This window comes from Aquarana catesbeiana, linkage group LG09, assembly GCF_042186555.1.
Source record: "Aquarana catesbeiana isolate 2022-GZ linkage group LG09, ASM4218655v1, whole genome shotgun sequence".
Lineage (NCBI taxonomy): Eukaryota > Metazoa > Chordata > Amphibia > Anura > Ranidae > Aquarana > Aquarana catesbeiana.
The window spans coordinates 67,335,913-67,355,437 of NC_133332.1; the positions used below are offsets into that span (position 1 = coordinate 67,335,913).

Genomic DNA, 19,525 nt, shown 5'->3' on the forward strand with positions numbered 1-19,525 from the left:
CGCCGCATGTTCCACCCGCATCTGGCAAGTGACAATCTACTTCTGGCAAGTGACAATCCACATCTGGCAATTGACAGTCCACATCTGGCAAGTGACAATCCACATTTGGCAAGTGACAATCCACATCTGGCAAGTGACAGTCCACATCTGGCAAGTGACAATCCACATTTGGCAAGTGACAATCCACATTTGGTAAGTGACAGTCCACATCTGGCAAGTGACAATCCACATCTGGCAAGTGACAATCCCCATCTGGCAAGTGACAATCCACATTTGGCAAGTGACAGTCCACATCTGGCAAGTGACAGTCCACATCTGGCAAGTGACAATCCCCATCTGGCAAGTGACAATCCACATTTGGCAAGTGACAGTCCACATCTGGCAAGTGACAATCCCCATCTGGCAAGTGACAATCCACATTTAGCAAGTGACAATCCACATCTGGCAAGTGACAATCCACATCTGGCAAGTGACAATCCCCATCTGGCAAGTGACAATCCACATTTGGCAAGTGACAGTCCACATCTGGCAAGTGACAGTCCACATCTGGCAAGTGACAATCCCCATCTGGCAAGTGACAATCCACATTTGGCAAGTGACAGTCCACATCTGGCAAGTGACAATCCCCATCTGGCAAGTGACAATCCACATTTAGCAAGTGACAATCCACATCTGGCAAGTGACAATCCACATCTGGCAAGTGACAGTAGTCCCCATCTGGCAAGTTACAGTCCACATCTGGCAAGTGACAATCCACATTTTGCAAGTGACAATCCACATCTGGCAAGTGACAGCCCACATCTGGCAAGTGACAATCCGCATCTGGTGGCAAGTGACAATCCACATCTGGTGGCAAGTGACAAGCTGCATCTGGTGGTAGGCGATGGTGGCTAGTGACACACTCAGGGTTACCACTGATTCTGCATTATGGTGAGTTGAACTATTTCTTTTTTATTACAATGTAATAATGGAAATAATGCACAACACCATATCAACCATTTGTAAGGTGAATGCCACAAGATTAGAAAAGGGGTAGTATAAGGATGTGGAATTCCCTTCCACAGGCGGTGGTCTCAGCGGGGAGCATTGATAGCTTCAAGAAACTATTAGATAATCACCTGAATGACCGCAATATACAGGGATATGTAATGTAATACTGACACATAATCACACACATAGGTTGGACTTGATGGACTTGTGTCTTTTTTCAACCTCACCTACTATGTAACTATGTAATATCATTAGTGGGTACCATCATCCTTAGAAGTAATTAGAGAAGATTTTTGAAATCTTCTCTAAACCATATCAACCATAGTGATGCGATGATTGCAGTGCCAACACTAGCCATTTCCCCAACAAATCGCCCCCAAAAAAACGCATTACCCCCCCTGGAGCCTTAGCATAATTTTCTACCACGCAGCCGGTCCTCGGTGTCAAAAAGGTCGGGGACCGCTGCTTTAAATGACTTTGTTCCCCCCCTCAAGGTCTTATCACTTCTGGCAGATCCAGTCATTTAAAGGATAATTGTACAAAAGTACTATTGTGCCTTAAGCCCAACTCTGGGAAATTGGAAAATCTTCCCTTGCAGTGAGGCTGCGCCCGCATTGCTGGGGCTGACTGCTGGTTTAGTCTAGAGGAGAATAAAAGCACCTTTACTTACTTGATCCTCCACTCCCCTGGCAGATGACGCTCCCCCATGCTCCAGCAGTGGACTGTTTCTCAGCGTTATCACATTCAATACTACAAAACAACAAAAAGAGGGTGCAACAGCCTTACACATTACCCTAATAGACAGTTTATTAATGAATAAAAGTAAGTAATATACTCACAAACGGATTGAGTCCCAAGCACAGGGCTTTTTTCTTAGAGAATAGGTGCAGGTACTCCCCCCCTTTCAAGTCACCCCTTACCTCCAACCCCTATCCACCTCCAAGCCACGTCCCTCAGTTCCACCCCCTACCCACCTCCCATTACCGCCCCTTTTAGAGAATACAGAACCAAATATCATTTTTTGGTGCTAGGTAGTTTGTATAGAATTTGCAAACAAAAATCAGTAAAATAGATCCCCTACAGCAACGATAGACCCCCGACCAGCAACAATAGTCCCCCCAGCAACAATAGATCCAACCCAGCAATAAAAGACCCCCAGCAACAGAAGACCCCCAGCAACAATAGATCCCTGCCAGCAACAAAAGACCTCTAGCAAAAATAGATCCCTCCTAGCAACAATAGACCCCCTTATCAACAATAGACCCCCCCAGCAACAATAGACCCCCCAGAAACTATAGATCTCCCAGGAACAGTAGACGCACCCAGCAACAATACTCTCCCCCCTGCTACAATAGATCCACCCTAACAACAATAGATCCCTGCCAGCAACAAAAGACCCCTAGCAAAAATAGATCTCTCCTAGCAACAATAGACCCCCTTATCAACAATAGACCCCCCCAGCAACAATAGACCCCCCCCCCAGCAACTATAGATCTCCCAGGAACAGTAGACCCATCCAGCAACAATACTCTCCCCCCCTGCTACAATAGATCCACCCTAACAACAATAGATCTCCCAGTAGCCAGCAACAATAAATAAATAAAAGAAAGAGAAAGGCGCCTCTAAGTGCAGTAGTTAAAAGATTTATTACAGGCACAATGGGATTAAAAATACTTATAAGACAGTAAGAGGTCATAGGCATATAATGATTTGTACTCCTGCGGATCACTGTAATCCTCGTCTGTCTGGGGGAGAGAGAGAGTCCCTGGTGAGGTGGACTAGCGAGGAGGTGAAGATGCGATGAGGCGGCCTGAGTTCTGGAACCAAGCTGGAACGCATGCGGCCGATGTAACATGAGGTGAAGGCGGTGGGCGATAACGTGTTTCGGAACATGCACGGCTCCTTCGTCTGACCTCCAGGAGTTTACTGGAGAATGTTTATTTTGTTGTGCTCAATGTGTTAAAATACTTCAAATGGGCCATAGACCATACAATTAATCTTAGATTAGAAGCCTAATATGACTCTTTTTGGACTGTTTATGCTCGCAGCTTCTCTGACAAAGCTTTTCCAACTCATACCTCCCGACTTTCTGAGATGGGAATGAGGGACACCTATCTTCAAAAGTATGCAGGCATAGGACACACCCCTTGCCACGCCCCCTTAAAGGAAAATTGTACAAAAAAAAATAAGATTGGTTAAACCCACAAGTGTTTTTTTTACCAATACTTTTCCTTTATATTGGCTTTTGGAATCTACAAATGCAGCAATTTAGAAATCAGATGAAAGGTTTATCGCTGCAAAACACTTTTTGATAGATAAAAAGTGCGTTTTATATACCGGTACATCTATATAGATCAGACCAAAATGAGGGACAAATGAAAGAGGGACATTGCTCCAAATCAGGGACAGTCCCTCGAAATCAGGGACAGTTAGGAGGTATATCTCTGAGTGATCTATTTGATCGTTTTCCTCCTTTCACTCAGTAGAAGCAATGAAGTAATGAGCCACGTGTGCACATCTCTGATTCTTTGGGAGAGTACAATAGTGGATCCTGATGCAATCAGTGACAGGCAGATGTCTCTTGTAGAAGCAAAGTGCTGTCTGGCTCTATTGATAACATGCAATGTTTTGTGTCCAGACAGAGAGCTGAATATTGCACAGTCCTGCAATCATCTAGTTAGAGCGGATGTTCATTGTATTCTCATTATAATAAAAATAGAAAAGTAACGGGGCTATTTGTACTAATGCTGCAGCGCTGTCAGTGAGACTCCTTCAATACACTCTTTGTGAAGAAATGAAATCCTCCACCATTGTGTTATAAGTGAGAATCCCAGCTGGATAGCTTTATCAATGGTAAAATATGTTCTACAATGCAAGTGAAGCGCCTGTGACCATGAAAACAAACACCTCCTAAAATCAGGAAGGATTACCAGACAGACGGACGTCACAGCCTGGAGATCAATATGTACACTCACCGGCCACTTTATTAGGTACACCTTGCTAGTACCGGGTTGGACCCCCTTTTGCCCTCAGATCTGCCTTCATTCTTCATGGCACAGATTCAATAAGGTGTTGGAAACATTCCTCAGAGATTTTGGTCCATATTGACATGAGAGCATCACGCAGTTGCTGCAGATTTGTCAGCTGCACATCCATGATGTGAATCTCCCATTCCACCACATCCCAAAGGTGCTCTATTGTATTGAGATCTGGTGAGTGTGGAGGACATTGGAGTACAGTGATCTCATTGTCATGTTCAAGAAACCAGTGGTGAGATGATTTGATCTTTGTGACATGGTGCATTATCCTGCTGGAAGGAGCCATCAGAAGATGAGTACACTGTAGTCATAAAGGGATGGACATGGTCAGCAACAATACTCAGGTATAAAGGGGCCCAAAGTGTGGCAAGAAATTATCCCCCCCACCATTACACCACCAGCCTGAACCATTGATACAAGACAGGATGGATCCATACTTTCATGTTATTTACACCAAATTCTGACCCCACCGTCTGAATGTCACAGCTGAAATCGAGACTCATCAGCAGGGGCGTTGCTAGGGGGTGGCTTTTGGGGCTATAGCCCCGAATCTGAGGCCAATAGCCCCGAGTCTCTGCAGGGGTCCCCAAGGGGAGGGGAGGCTCTCTGGGGACCCTTATGTAAGTGGGGGGGCTCTCTGGGGACCCTGATTTTAAGGCCTAGGCTCTCTAGGGACCCAGATTTAAGGGGGAGGCTCTCTGGGGACCCTAATGTAAGGGGGCCTCTCTGGGAACCCTAATGTAAGTGGGGGGGCCCTCTGGGTACCCTGATGGAAGGGGGAGGCTCTCTGAGGACTCTGATGTAAGGAGGAGGCTCTCTGGGGACCCTGATGTAAGCGGGGGGCTCTCTGGGGATATATATACACCCACACGTATATTACTGTATATACATGTGTATGCCCGCCCAAGCGTATGACTTTCTTTACTACGCTGCTATGGGCTCTAGCCCCAGATCTTTTGTAGACCTAGCAACGCCCCTGCTCATCAGACCAGGCAACGTTTTTTCAATCTTCTATTGTCCAATTTTGGTGATCCTGTGTGAATTGCAGCCTCAGTTTCCTGTTCTTAGCTGACAGGAGTGGTACCCGGTGTGGTCTTCTGCTGCTGTAGCCCATCTGCTTCAAGGTTCGATGTGTTGTGTGTTCAGAGATGGTATATTGCATACCTTGGTTGTAACAAGTGGTTATTTGAGTTACTGTTGCCTTTCTATTAGGGCTGCAACTAACAATTATTTTCATAATTGATTAGTTGGCTGATTTTTTTTTTCGATTAATCGGAAAAAAAACTAAAAAAAACTTAATGTGCCATTTTTTCGTTTATTTAAAATAATAATGAAAAAAAAAACGGAGTGTTACACAGTGTTACGCGCGCCCGCTGCTCGCCCCTGGAGCCGATGTGAGTGCCCGAAGATCGTGATGACCGCTGGGCTCCCGCGATCGCTCGTGACACGCCGAGAATCAGGATCTCTGTGTGTAAACACAGAGATCCCGGTTCTCTGAGGGGAGAAGAGACAGATCGTGTGTTCATACTAAGTATGAATACCGATCTATCTCTTCCCCTAGCTAGTCCCCTCCCCCCTTCAGTTAGAACACACACTAGGGAACACAGTTAACCCCTTGATCGCCCCCTAGTGTTAACCCCTTCACTGCCAGTGACATTTTTACAGTAATCAATGCATTTTTATAGCACTGATAGCTGTATAAATGCCAATGGTCCCAAAAATGTGTAAAAATTGTCCAATGTGTCCGCCGTAATGTCGCAGTCATGAAAAAAATTGCAGATCGCTGCCATTACTAATAAAATAAAAAAAAAATAAAAATGCTATAAATCTATCCCCTATTTTGTAGACGCTATAACTTTTGCACAAACCAATCAATATACGCTTATTGCAATTTTTATTACCAAAAATATGTAGAAGAATACATATCGGCCTAAACTGAGAAAAAAATAGCTTTTTTAAAAAAAAAATGGGGATATTTATTATAGCAAAAAGTACAAAATATTGTGCTTTTTTTCAAAATTGTCGCTCTTTTTTTTTTTTGTTTAAAAAATAAAAACCGCAGAGGTGATCAAATATCACCAAAAGAAAGCTCTATTTGTGGTAAAAAAAGGACGTCAATTTTGTTTGGACGCAGCGTCGCGCAACTGCGCAATTGTCAGTTAAAGCGACGCAGTGCTGAATCGCAAAAAAATGCTCTGGTCATTCAGCAGCCAAATCTTCCGGGGCTGAAGTGGTTAAGGAGTTTAGCGCTGCTAATGTCTACATTTCCCTTTGGGTGTTTAGGCATATTTATTACCATTAGATTCACTTAATAGCAGCAGCTGAAGGGTCTGTGACCTTTTAATTTTTAATAGGTTCATGAGCGCTGAGGGAAAGTGGATACTTACTTTTGGGTGACGGTTTACTTTTTTTATTGGATAAAACATATACGATTTTATTAGATCCATCCATTAAAAGGAATCAACACCTGCAATTATTGACGCATTTCAGCTTTCTACATAGGCCTTAGTCATAAGTATAGTATATAGTTATAACTAAGGCCTATGTAGGAGTCTGAAACATTCCTTTTAACCACTTGTCGACCAGCCGCTGCTCATAATACTGAGGCAGGTCGGCACGATCCCGCGAACCGTCTTAGCTGTACGTCAGCTTCTTTAAGCAGGATAGCAGGTACGCGCGCCTGCTGCATTGTGGGGGTGCCGATGCTCGTGGCCGGCGGTCGCGCGTGATCACTGGCATGAGAGGCAGAACTGGGACGTGTGTGTTTTTTAAACACACAAATCCCTGTTCTGAGAGGAGAGGCAGATCGTGAGTTCCTAATAGCTAGGAACCACGATCTGTCATCTCCTATAGTCAGTCCCCTCCCCCTACATTTAGAACACACACTAGGGAACACAGTTAACCCCTTGATCGCCCCCTAGTGTTAACCCCTTCCCTGCCAGTGACATTTACACAGTAATCAGTGCATTTTTATAGCACTGATCGCTGTATAATTGTCAATGGTTTAAAAAATGTGTCAAAAGTGTCCCATGTGTCTGCCATAATGTCACAGTCCCCATAAAAATCGCAGATCGCCACCATTACTAGTAAAAAAAAAAAAAAATACTAAAAATGCCATAAATCTATCCCCTATTTTGTAGACACTATAACTTTTGCGCAAACCAATCAATATACGCTTATTGCGATTTTTATTACCAAAAATATGTAGAAGAATACATATCGGCCTAAACTGAGGAAAAAATTCGCTTTTTTTTTTTAAAAAAATTGGGGATATTTATTATAGCAAAAAGTACAAAATATTGTGTTTTTTTTTGTTCAAAATTGTCGCTCTTTTTTTGTTTATAGCGCAAAAAAATAAAAACCACAGAGATGATCAAATACCATCCAAAAGAAAGCTCTATTTGTGGGAAAAAAGGACGTCAATTTTGTTTGGGTACAGCATCACTCGACTGCACAATTGTCAGTTAAAGCGACGCAGTACCGAATTGCAAAAAAATGGCCTGGTCATTGAGCAGCCAAATCTTCCGGGGCTGAAGTTCTTAGTGGATGGACCTAATAAAATCGTATATGTTTTATCCTTGTGACATCGTGTTGACGGATTTTTTTTTCTCTTTGATTAAAGACAGGTCTCACCTTTGGTCACCATCCACATGGCCTGTTGCTGCATTTGTCCTCAGGTACTGTAGCAGCCAATCAGAAAACTGACACAACTCAGATAACTAAAGCAGGCCATACATGGTCGAATTTTCTTTTCAAAATCAGAACGTTTTTTTTGTGATCCGATGGTGCCACCATTGATTTTCGAAATTCGGCCGACCAAGCCTTTAATTTCACCTCATGTTGCTACAGAAAATAATTTTCGTGGCTGGGAATCTTCTTTTCTCTCCGTAAATTTTCTTTTCTTGCACATGCACTTTTTTTTTTCTTATTAAATTTCTCGCACAATTCTCCCATCATTGATTCGAAAATCGTTTGTTTTTCAAAAAATTTCCAACATGTCCGATCCCTCAAATTTGATTGCCGCACGAAAGTCGGCCGTTGCTGCAGCCCACTAATGGTGTGAAATTCGTACGAAAATTCTTAGATACGATTTTCAAAAGAAAATTCTTTCGAAATTCGAACCGTGTATGGCCGGCATAAGTTGTAAATGGTGCTCATGGGAGCATGTAAAATATTACATGTATAACTCATCTATTGGTCCACTTTGAAGGCAGAATTGGGATTTCCCTTTTCAGAACCGTGCATTTGCTGCTGATGATGGTACTTGGAACAGTGCTCTTTGTTCTAAATGAAGTTTTTCCCATATTAACATAAGTACAGGCAGCAGTCTTGTAAAGAAATGTCTGAACACAGATTTTTTTTAAATCCTAGGATTGTAGCTTTGGTGCAGAATTTAGAGACAAGGTTGACAAGAGCAGCGATGAAGATAAGGACCCTGTGCTCCCTCCCCTATCTCTCCAGGGAGAGACTTTGCTGGGCTCTGCTGCGTTAATGGGCCTATTATAAAAACAGAAAGCGAAGCTTTCGAAACAGTGTTTCAGTGACCCCGGGGGACAGCAGTCCATGAATCTGGGGTTTAAATTATTCATTGGCAAACTGTATTTCCCTACAACCCCCCCTCATTTTCTGCTTCTTGCCTATGGGTGCTGGGAAAGGTTTTCATTATTAGCAAACTCCCTGGACACATTTGTACATTTCCATACCATTTGCCAACCACATATTACCCCTCCTTTCTTTCCTACTCTCTCCTTCTGTACACCAATCATCACAACCTTGTCTCCTTATTATAGTGGATAGAACTGACCGGATTCTGAAGGAAATGAGTTTATAATGTCCATTATTAAGATGGAATGGGGTGCCTTTCATCTCACCCTTGGGATTAATGGACTTAAATTGACAGTTAAGGATATGGAATTCCTGTCCTACAGACTCCTGAAGTAGAGGAAAAGATGCCATATCACTAAATAAAAAGCCATTCTGGCCAAAGTGAAGTTATTTATGGTATTATATTTGGAGGATAATATTTTTTTAAGCTGAGGCCTTGTCGAAAAATACTAAGCTTCTCTTTAACCACTTCCAGTTTCCACAAGGCCCATGCAGCCCAAGACTGCTTGCAGCCAAAGAACATAAAATGTGTGTGTTTTCTCAGCTCAGGAGCCACAGGTACAGTGTCCAGTTGCACAAGGAAAGGTGCAAAGTCTGGAAAATGCCTAAAAACATCACAATTAGCAGTAAATGATCACAATATTAAATATATATATATATATATATATATATATATATATATATAGTGTTTATAAAAGAAAGGGAATGGTATAACAGTCCACAAAAGTTCATATAAGGGATCTGTGGGAAGGAATATTGGTATGGGGTCCACAAACATGGCTGCCTTCCAAAGAACTGAAACCAGGCTCCAGGATCTGAAGGAAAACACAAGGGGAAAGGCGCCTCTGGGTGTAGTATAAAAACCATTTATTAAAAAACCAATGTGCAAACAACTCACATTTGGGTGATCATAAAACAGCATCTAGTGAATAGGAAGGATGATCCATCATGGGGCAGTTCGTCAGGTTAGTCACAGTGATCTCTGCTGGTATGCCGGGCGTGTGGCTCGTAGTAGACCGCTGAAGCCGGCCGCGGTGGTGTAAACTCAAAACAAGGCCAGGAATGCAGATGGATAACAGGCGCGGAGTTGTGACGTCACTGGTGAGCGACGCGTTTCCTGAGCGTATGGGCTACGATAATCCGGTAGCCACGCTCATATCCAATCTTCTGTGCCTCTCTTACACAGCTCTGATACTCCTTGGCCAGGTCACTACAGTTGAGCAGCTCCTGCTGGTTTTCCGAGTAACATTTCAGAATGTTAGACTGGAGGTTCTGGCACACGGGGTCATAACTTCTCTTCGTGTGCAGAGTACAGATGGCAGGAGACAGAAAAGGATCCTGGAAATGGTCTGAGGTCAGAAAACGTGTCAGACACTTAGGTCCGTACTTGCAAAGTCAGACAAAGTAGGAGCATGGAGCATCTGGACTCTGCACACGAAGAGAAGTTATGACCCCGTGTGCCAGAACCTCCAGTCCAACATGATGGATCATCCTTCCTATTCAAACTAGATGGTGTTTTATGATCACCCAAATGTGAGTTGTTTGCACATTGGTTTTTTAATAAATGGTTTTTATACTACACCCAGAGGCACCTTTCCCCTTGTATTTTCCTACAGTGTCCAGTTGCCCTTAGGCTTCAGAGGCACAGGTATACGCCAATGTACATACAGGTATACACCAGACTTTCTGCATTCGGAGTTGTGCATCTGTATGCATGCACATTTTTACAGGAAAACAAACTACCGCCGCTTAACTCGAAAACCCGTAAACCATGGGTGCTCAACCTATGGCTCTTCAGCTGTCTCCAGCAGTCCCATCATGCCTCTGCCTTTGGGAGTCATGCTTGAAAGTGTCAGTGGCTTGCAATGCCTCATGAGACTTGTAGTTCCACAACAGCTGGAGGGCCACAGGTTGAGCACCCATGCCGTAAATTCTGATGCAAGGTGCGTTGCTCACAATGGGCTCCTAATAGCCATAACTCCAAAACAAAGATGTAAAAAGATACACATTTGTCGGAGTTACTGGACCTAAGATTTTGAAGGAGAGTTTGTAAAGTTCCAAGCAGACTTCCCCAAAATCTTGGTGGATAAAAGCTCCATACATGCTTCCATACTGATGTGTTTCAAGCCTACATGAACCTTAATCATAGCCTGCCACATAGGGTTGAACCTTGTCAGGGTAGAAGCACGTATGGAGCTTTTATCCTATGTGCATTTTTATGCAAGTACTGGCATATACCCACATACAGCCACGTACTGCCATTGATGTTCAAGGGTTGCTGTATGCAGCTTCTGTGGCTCCCTGGTTGAAAAATACAGCTAGATTTTATGTAATATGGCAACGCTGCTGTCACGCTACCTTTTAGATTGTCCAATGAAGTACATACACATCTTAGAGTTGTAGGGAAATTGCTGCGCACATTTATAGGAGTTACCGGACCTGACAGTTAAGATTTTGAAGGAGAGGTTGTACTCTCTTGAACAAACTACCCAGGGATATGTAAGTATAAGATTTGGTTGGGAGGATGGGCATCAGAGCCCAATACACATAACTTCACTGAAACTTCAGTTACAATTAAAGTGGTTGTAAACCCTCATAAACATTGCACCTGGAAAGTATTTGCTTCACTTTTTCAACATTTTGTTATGTTACAGCCTTATTCCAAAATGGATTAAATTCATTATTTTCCTCAAAATTCTCCAAACAATACCCCATAATGATAACGTGAAAGAAGTTTGTTTGAAATCTTTGCAAATGTATTAAAAATAAAAAACAAAAAAAATCACATGTACATAAGTATTCACAGCCTTTGCCATGACACTCATTATTGAGCTCAGGTGCATCCTGTTTCCACTGATCATCCTTGAGATGTTTATATAACTTAATTGAAGTCCACCTGTGGTAAATTCAGTTGATTGGACATGATTTGGAAAGGCACACATCTGTCTATATAAAGTCCCACAGTTAATAGTGCATGTCAGAGCACAAACCAAGCCATGAAGTCCAAGGAATTGTCTGTAAACCTCCGAGACAGGATTGTATCGAGGCACAGATCTGGGGAAGGGTACAGAAAAATGTTTGCAGCATTGAAGGTCCCAATGAGCACAGTGGCCTCCATCATCCGTGAATGGAAGACGTCTGGAACCACCAGAATTTTTCCTAGAGCGGGCCACCCGGCCAAACTGAGCAATCGAGGGAGAAGAGCCTTAGTCAGGCAGGTGACCAAGAGCCTGATTGTCACTCTGACAGAGCTCCAGCGTTTCTCTGTGAAGAAAGGAGAACCTTCCAGAAGAACAACCATCTCTGCAGCACTTCACCAAACAGGCCTGTATGGTAGAGTGGCCAGACGGAAGCCACTCCTCAGTAAAAGACACATGACAGCTAGCCTGGAGTTTGCCAAAAGGCACCTGAAGGACTCTGAGACCATGAGAAACATAATTCTCTGGTCTGATTAAACAAAGATTGAACTCTTTGGCCTGATTGGCAAATGTCATGTCTGGAGGAAACCAGGCACCGCTCACCATCTAGCCAATACCCTAAAGTGAAGAATGGTGGCGGCAGCATCATGCTGTGGGGATGTTTTTCAGTGGCAGGCACTGGGAGACTAGCCAGGATCGAGGGAAAGATGAATGCAGCAATGTACAAAGACATCCTTGATGAAAACCTGCTCCAGAGCGCTCTGGACTGGGGTGAAGGTTCATCTTCCAACAGGACAATGACCCTAAGCACACAGCCAAGATAACAAAGGAGTGGCTATGGGACAACTCTGTGAATGTCCTTGAGGGGCCCAGCCAGAGCCCAGACTTGAATCCGATTGAACATCTCTGAAGAGATCTGAAAATGGCTGTGCACCAATGCTCCCCATCAAACCTGATGGAGCTTGAGAGGTCCTACAAAGAAAAATGGGAGAAACTGTCCAAAGATAGGTGTGCCAAGCTTGTAGCATCATACTCAAAAAGACTTGAGGCTGTAATTGGTGCCAAAGCTACTTCAACAAAGTAGTGAGCAAAGGCTGTATGTACATGTAATTTTTTTGTTTTTTTATTTTTAATACATTTTCAAAGATTTCAAACACTTTTTTCACATTGTTATTATGGGGTATTGTTTGTAGAATTGTGAGGGAAATAATGAATTTAATCCAATTTGGAATAAGGCTGTAACATAACAAAATGTGGAAAAAGTGAAGCACTGTGAATACTTTCCGGATGTACTGTATACCCAGCAAGGTGATACAGAGATGAAACAAATCCTCCTACGTAAGTTGTACCTGTTTATCTGAGTCTTCTCTTCTGTTCATCCGTTCAAAGTGCTGATTTTATAAGCTTGTCTGAGAGCTCAGAAAAAAGGGGAGGATAATTTAAGTTACACCTTGCAGAGCTCAATGAGGAGAGAGAGCTGATTGGAGGGAACAGACACCCCCCACCCCCTTCACACAGCACACATCAACAGAGCTGAGACTGTCAATCAGCTGGAGGTCGCTCCTCATCACCATTTTTCTCTTGGTGTCAGGAAAACTTGTCAGAAGTAACTCATGCTGATAGCAGAGGAACGAAGCAGACGACAGAAATGACACTTAGTGCTCTTAATTGAGGCAAGTACACACTATAGAGGGATGTGCTTTGTTCATATCTCATATCTGAGGTTTACAACCACTTTAAAGTAGTCTCAATTATTCTTTAAATGGAGAGGGCAAAGAGTAATGGAAAAAGTGTAGTAATCTATAGCAACCAAATATAAATGATCTTTCATTATTAAACTTACCAACAATAAAGGCTTAACCTCCTTCTGTCAGTCCATTAATTGATGCACAACCCAACAATTGTGAATTAAAACTATGGCTGAGGCCAGACAAAAATTGCAGGAAGCAATGAGTAAAGCAGGTCAAGGAGGTATTTAGGTGATCTTTTCATACAAGAAGATAAAAAACATTGATAACTAGAGGGGATCATTTACTTGTTGCATGCCTATATCCCCATATAAAGAAGGGTTCTTTGACAAAAGCCCAATGCAGTACCATTGTTATACAGTATACATCACACATTGGGGTTGATTTACTAAAACTGGAGAGTGCAAAATCTGGTGCAGCTCTGCATAGAAACCAATCAGCTTCCAGGATATTTTTTGTCAAAGCTTAATGGAACAAGCTGGAGTTAGAAGCTGATTGGCTACCATGCACAGCTGCACCAGATTTTGCACTCTCCAGTTTTAGTAAATCACCTCCATAAACTTACATATGCTGATTTTCAACCAAAGCGTTTAACAATCTCATATTATAGATTTTGGCAAAAACTATTATAGAGAATATACTATATCTCTAGCCATTCTCATGTAAAATCCACCCTTTGCCAGGTAAACACACAGAGGCATTTAGAGTGATGGATTTGTCCGCCGCATTGAGATCCAAGGGGCCCCTGAGGCTAAAACTGCCCCTCAAGGAAACCACACCTATTGGTACCACATTTTGTATTCATACAGGAAATAGTTCCCAAGCGTGCGGTTCCCTTGAGGGACAGTTTCAGCCTGAGGGGCTCTTTGGATCTCCATGCACTGGACACATCCGTTGCCCCAGGTGCCTTTGTACTGTATATACCTCTATGTGCCCCTTTTGAAAGGCAAACATTGCATCCGAATAGATAAAGATATATTCTCTTAAACAATTTTGCCAAGATCTATTATATGAAATATCAATATTTTAGCAGTGTGAACTATTTCCAAACAGATTTTGCAAATGTTTATAATCAAATAGATCAAGGGGGCCTACCATCTTCACTGCTATACAAATAAAAATATAAATATATAAACTGTTAGCGACCGTTCATTTGCCTTAACCCGTTTTCTTATTTTTGTGATCAAGAGTTGATTAAAAGTGACCTTGCTAGAAGGTTACCATGTGCATGGTCACTGTATTTGGGATTAAAACTTAGAGGGGGGGGGTTAATCTTGACTTGAAGAAAAGTCAAGGCTATGTGTACAGCATGGACCTAGCACCGTGGCAGTTGCAGATCTAACAGAAGCTAAGATGGCGGCTTCCTTGGCTGAAAAGGATAGGAGGGTTTAGTTTCGCTAAATGGGAATGGAGAAAGAGACTGATTTAAAGCCCAACTACAGGAAACTTGAAAATGAACCTTTTGCAGTGGGGCTATGCCAACACTTCAAGTGTTAATTGCTCAATTATTCTAGGAGGGGGGAGAAGTGCTCTTACTTATCTGATCTTTCAGTCCTCGAGCAGATGGCTCTCCCCCATGCTCTGACAGTGGCCTGTCCCTTAGCTTCATCATGTCCGATGCAGGGCATTGATCTTTATGATGTCAGGTCCCGAGATCTGATTTGCCAGGGAGTCTTAGGACTCCTGGCCAATCGAGTCTCAGGACCCACTTCCTGTTAGGCCAGGAGGAGAAGCAACGGCCCCGGAGCGAGGAGTAGCTGGAGCGAGGAGCAGCAGCCCTACCCCAGATCCTTGTCATCTGCCTCCTAAGGTAAGGAGGTCTCTGATCGCCGCCTTCCTGTCTGTCTCCCGCAAGTGGGTGATCGCCACCTTCTCTTCCGTCCCCACCACAAAGGAGTGGAGGGTCAGGTAAAAAATTTCCCTTCTATGAGTCCCCTAGACCTAAATGAGCAACTCATTTTTAGATTTCCTGGAAGTGGGCTTTTATTGCCTAAGGCCCTTTTCACACAACCTTTCCAATAAGGTACACCTGTCAGTTTTTCAGGCAAACCTATTCGGAGGGTCCATTCACTCCTATGGACCAGCGGGTGTAAATGGACTTGTGTCAGTGTACACCAGCCTACTTCCAATCCTCCAAAAAGAAACAGAAGGAGATACATCCTCCGTTGGATTGGAGGGCAGTCAGGTATAAATGGACAGCAGAGTCTGCTTACATCCTGCCACCCATAGAGCAAAGTGAGCTCGGTCCATGTCCACTCTGCATAAACTGAGCGGACACGGACTTTTCGTCCACCTGCTCTGCTCTGATCAGCATGGGATCAATGGACAGATCCCCCGCTGATCAAAATGGAGTACACCCAGTGTGAAAGAGGCCTTATGGCCCATACACACAATCTGAAAATCAGATGACAGAACGTCAGTTTTTCTTTGCATGCTAGTGGCATATCGAAAATGAAGAGTTGGCTAAAGTTACGATAATTCTCATACGACAGAATAAAAATTTGAAAATGATGTAATGTGTTGTAGTATATTTGTATTGTATTTTAGAACGATAACTGTACTGACTAAACAGAAATCGTACGATCTGGTATCGTCCGAGAAAAATGTTTGTGCTTGTCCCATTGGATATCAGATGAACTGTCGTGATCGGCTCTCGAAACCTGTGTACTACAGATCAGATTATTGTACGATCGTTTCAAAAGCGTTAATTTTCATCTGATTTTCGGATCGTGTGTACGGCCATTAAGCCAAATATTTTACAATGTTGGTGTACAATATCCTTAGATTTACCACCAGATATGTACCAAAAGAACCTGCTTAAACAGTCCATACTGTGCAAATCCAATACAGGAAGGCAAATGAACTACATAATTGTAGGAAAATCTAAAGCCAGTTTGATAGTAAAATGAGTGGCCAATCTTACCCAGGTACCTGCAGGCACCTTTAAGGCTGGGTATGGTGCACTCCACATATGATGTACAGTAGCTCCACATTTTTTTGCTTCTGCCAGTAACTGACATGGTTAAATGGGTTAATGTATATGGGAAGCAAGACAGGTACTGAGAATCTGCCAAGGGGCTGCTTGGAGCCATATCAAAGGGACCTGAGAGCCACACGCCACTTCTGCACCACTAGTTTTGGTCTGCTGCTTTTAAACCTTAGCGACATGAAGTAATACAACCATTCTATATCTGCTGTCTGTCATATGCCACTTGTAAGGTACATGAGATGTTATTTAATATTTTATAGAATCGCTGTCATTCATACAAGACATTTTTTTTTTCTCTTCCTAGTAAAACCCTGCAGGTGAAGATTGTTGATGATGAGGAATATGAGAAACAAGAGAATTTCTTTGTGGTCCTAGAGGAGCCCCGATGGATGAAACGTGGAATTTCAGGTACCATGGAAGGTTACATATTCTGAATCACAGGTGGGATCCAGCTAAAGCTTCTTTTTAGGGTTGGACAGAATGGGAGATAGTTAATGCCCACCAGATTTTTATTGCTGTCTGTGTTATTGCTGGGGAAGCTTCCACTCACTGCCTATCCAGTGACCACACTGTTGACACAGATTCTTATCTTTCTGCAGTCAGGGGTCTCCAAACTTTCTAAACAAAGGACTAATTTACTGTCCTTCAGACATTAGGGGGCCCGGACTGTGGTCAGTGGGAGTAGAACTTGTCCCAGCATCAGTGGGAGTAAACAATGCCTCAATCATGGTGGTCAGTGGGAGTAAAAAAAAAATTACATAGCGCCTGTGGTCAGTAGAGGTGGAATAATGCCCCACCATTGGTATCAGTGGCAAGAACAGATTTCCATTTTGGTGTCCGTGGAAGAATAGTGGCCCATTATTGGTATCAGTAGGAGGAATAGTGCCCCATCATTGGTGTAAGTGGGAGGAACAGTGCCTCATTATTGGTGTCAGTGAGAGGAATGGTGCCCCATCGTTGGTGTCAGTGGGAGGAATAGTGCTTCACCGTTGTTTTCAGTGGAAGGAATCGTGCCTCATCACACCTGTCAGTGAGAGGAATAACGGGCCATCTTTGGTTACATAGTTTACATAGTTAATCAGGTTGAAAAAAGACACAAGTCCATCTAGTTCAACCATAAAAATAAATAAATAAATAAAAAATAATATCATACAATCCCATATACACAATCCTATACCCACAGTTGATCCAGAGGAGGGCGAAAAACCCCAGAAAAACATGATCCAATTTGCTACAAAAAAAAAAAATTCCTTTCTGATCCCAGAGAGGCAATCAGATTTTCCCTCGATCAACTTTACCTATAAATGTCAGTACCCAGTTATATTATGTACATTTAGGAAAGAATCCAGGTCTTTCTTAAAGCAATCTACTGGAGGGAGTCTATTTCACATTTTCATAGCTCTTACTGTGAAGAAACCTTTCCGTATTTGGAGATGTAATCTCTTTTCCTCTAGGCATAAAGAGTGCCCCCTTGTCCTCTGTGTTGACCATAAAGTGAATAACTCAACACCAAGTTCACTGTATGGACCACTTATGTATTTGTACATGTTGATTATATCCCCCCTTAATCTCCTCTTCTCAAGAGAGGATAAATTAATTTCCTCTAATCTTTCCTCATAGCTGAGCTCCTCCATGCCTCTTATCAGTTTGGTTGCCCTTCTCTGCACTTTCTACAGTTCCCGATATCCTTTTTGAGAACTGGTGCCCAAAACTGAACTGCATATTCCAGATGAGGTCTTACTAATGATTTGTACAGGGGCAAAATGATATCTCTCTGGACTCCATACCTCTCTTAATACAAGAATGGACTTTGCTCGCTTTGGAAACTGCAGCTTGGCATTGCATGTTATTATTGAGCTTGTGATCTACCAAAACCCCCAGATCCTTCTCCACTATGGACTCCTCCTGTTGTACTCCCCCTAGTATGTATGATGCATGCATATTCTTAGCTCCCAAATGCATAACTTTACATTTATCAACATTAAACCTCATCTGCCACATAGTCGCCCAATTAGACAGAGCATTGAGGTCGGCTTGTAAATTGGAGACATCCTGTAACGATGTTATTCCACTGCAAAGACTGAAATGTTACTTTTAATCCCAGACCCTATATCATTAAAAAAGTAAGGGTCCCAGCACTGAACCTTGGGGTACACCACTTATAACCTTAGACCATTCAGAGTAAGAATCATTAATCACTACTCTCTGAATTCGGTCTTTTAGCCAGTTTTCTATCCGTTTACAAACTGATATAACTGGTGCCAGGGGGAGGAATAGTGCTCAATCATTGGTGTCAGTGGAGGGAATAGTGTCCCATCATTAATGTCAGTGGGAGGAATAGTGCCCAATCATTAGTGTCCATGGGAGGAATAGTGCCTCATCGTTGGGTCAGTGAGAGGAATAGAAGCCCATCTTTGGTGCAAGTGAGAGAATAGTGCCCCATCATTGGTGCCAGTGGAGGGACTAGTGCCCCATCTTTGTTGTCCGTGGGAGGGATATTGCCCAATAATTGGTATCAGTGGAAGAAATAGTACCTCATCATTTGTGTCAGTGGGAGGAATAGTGCCTCTTCATTGTTGTCAGTGGAAGGAATAGTAACTTAGCACTGGTGTCAGTGAGAGAAATAGCTGCCCATCATTGGTGTCAGTGGAAGAAATAGTGCCACATCATTGGTGTCAGTGGGAGTATTGGTGCTCGATCATTGGTATCAGTGGGAGTATTGGTGCTCGATCATTGGTATCAGTGGGAGTATTGGTGCCTGATCATTGGTATCAGTGGGAGTATTGGTGCTCGATCATTGGTATCAGTGGGAGTATTGGTGCCTGATCATTGGTATCAGTGGGAGTATTGGTGCTCGATCATTGGTATCAGTGGGAGTATTGGTGCCCCATCATTGGTATCAGTGGGAGTATTGGTGCCCGATCATTGGTATCAGTGGGAGTATTGGTGCCCGATCATTGTTATCAGTGAGAGTATTGGTGCTCGATCATTGGCATCAGTGGCAGGAATAGTGCCTCATCGTTGGTGTCAGTGAAAGGAATAGTCCCTCATATCACAGGGAGAAATATCCCCCAAGGGCCAGATAAAGGCAAGCATAGGCCCGCATCCAGCCTGCGGTTTGTAGACCTCTTGTCTAGGAAATAAGGGAAAATCATCCCAGTGAAGATGCAGACAGCAACAAAAACTGAGAGTATGTATAACTATTTCCAGAATTTTTTTAATTAAAAATATGTTTTG

The 19,525-nt window shown here is 43.0% G+C and overlaps 1 protein-coding gene across 2 annotated transcripts in view; it reads left to right on the plus strand.

The window, feature by feature from the left end:
* SLC8A2 (solute carrier family 8 member A2) overlaps positions 1-19,525 on the plus strand; it is a 290,495-nt gene that overhangs the window by 204,560 nt on the left and 66,410 nt on the right. For both annotated transcript variants that reach the window (XM_073598698.1, XM_073598697.1), the window contains exon 3: positions 16,593-16,696. In XM_073598698.1, the coding sequence (XP_073454799.1) occupies positions 16,593-16,696 (104 nt within the window). The remainder of the gene's footprint in view (positions 1-16,592; positions 16,697-19,525) is intronic.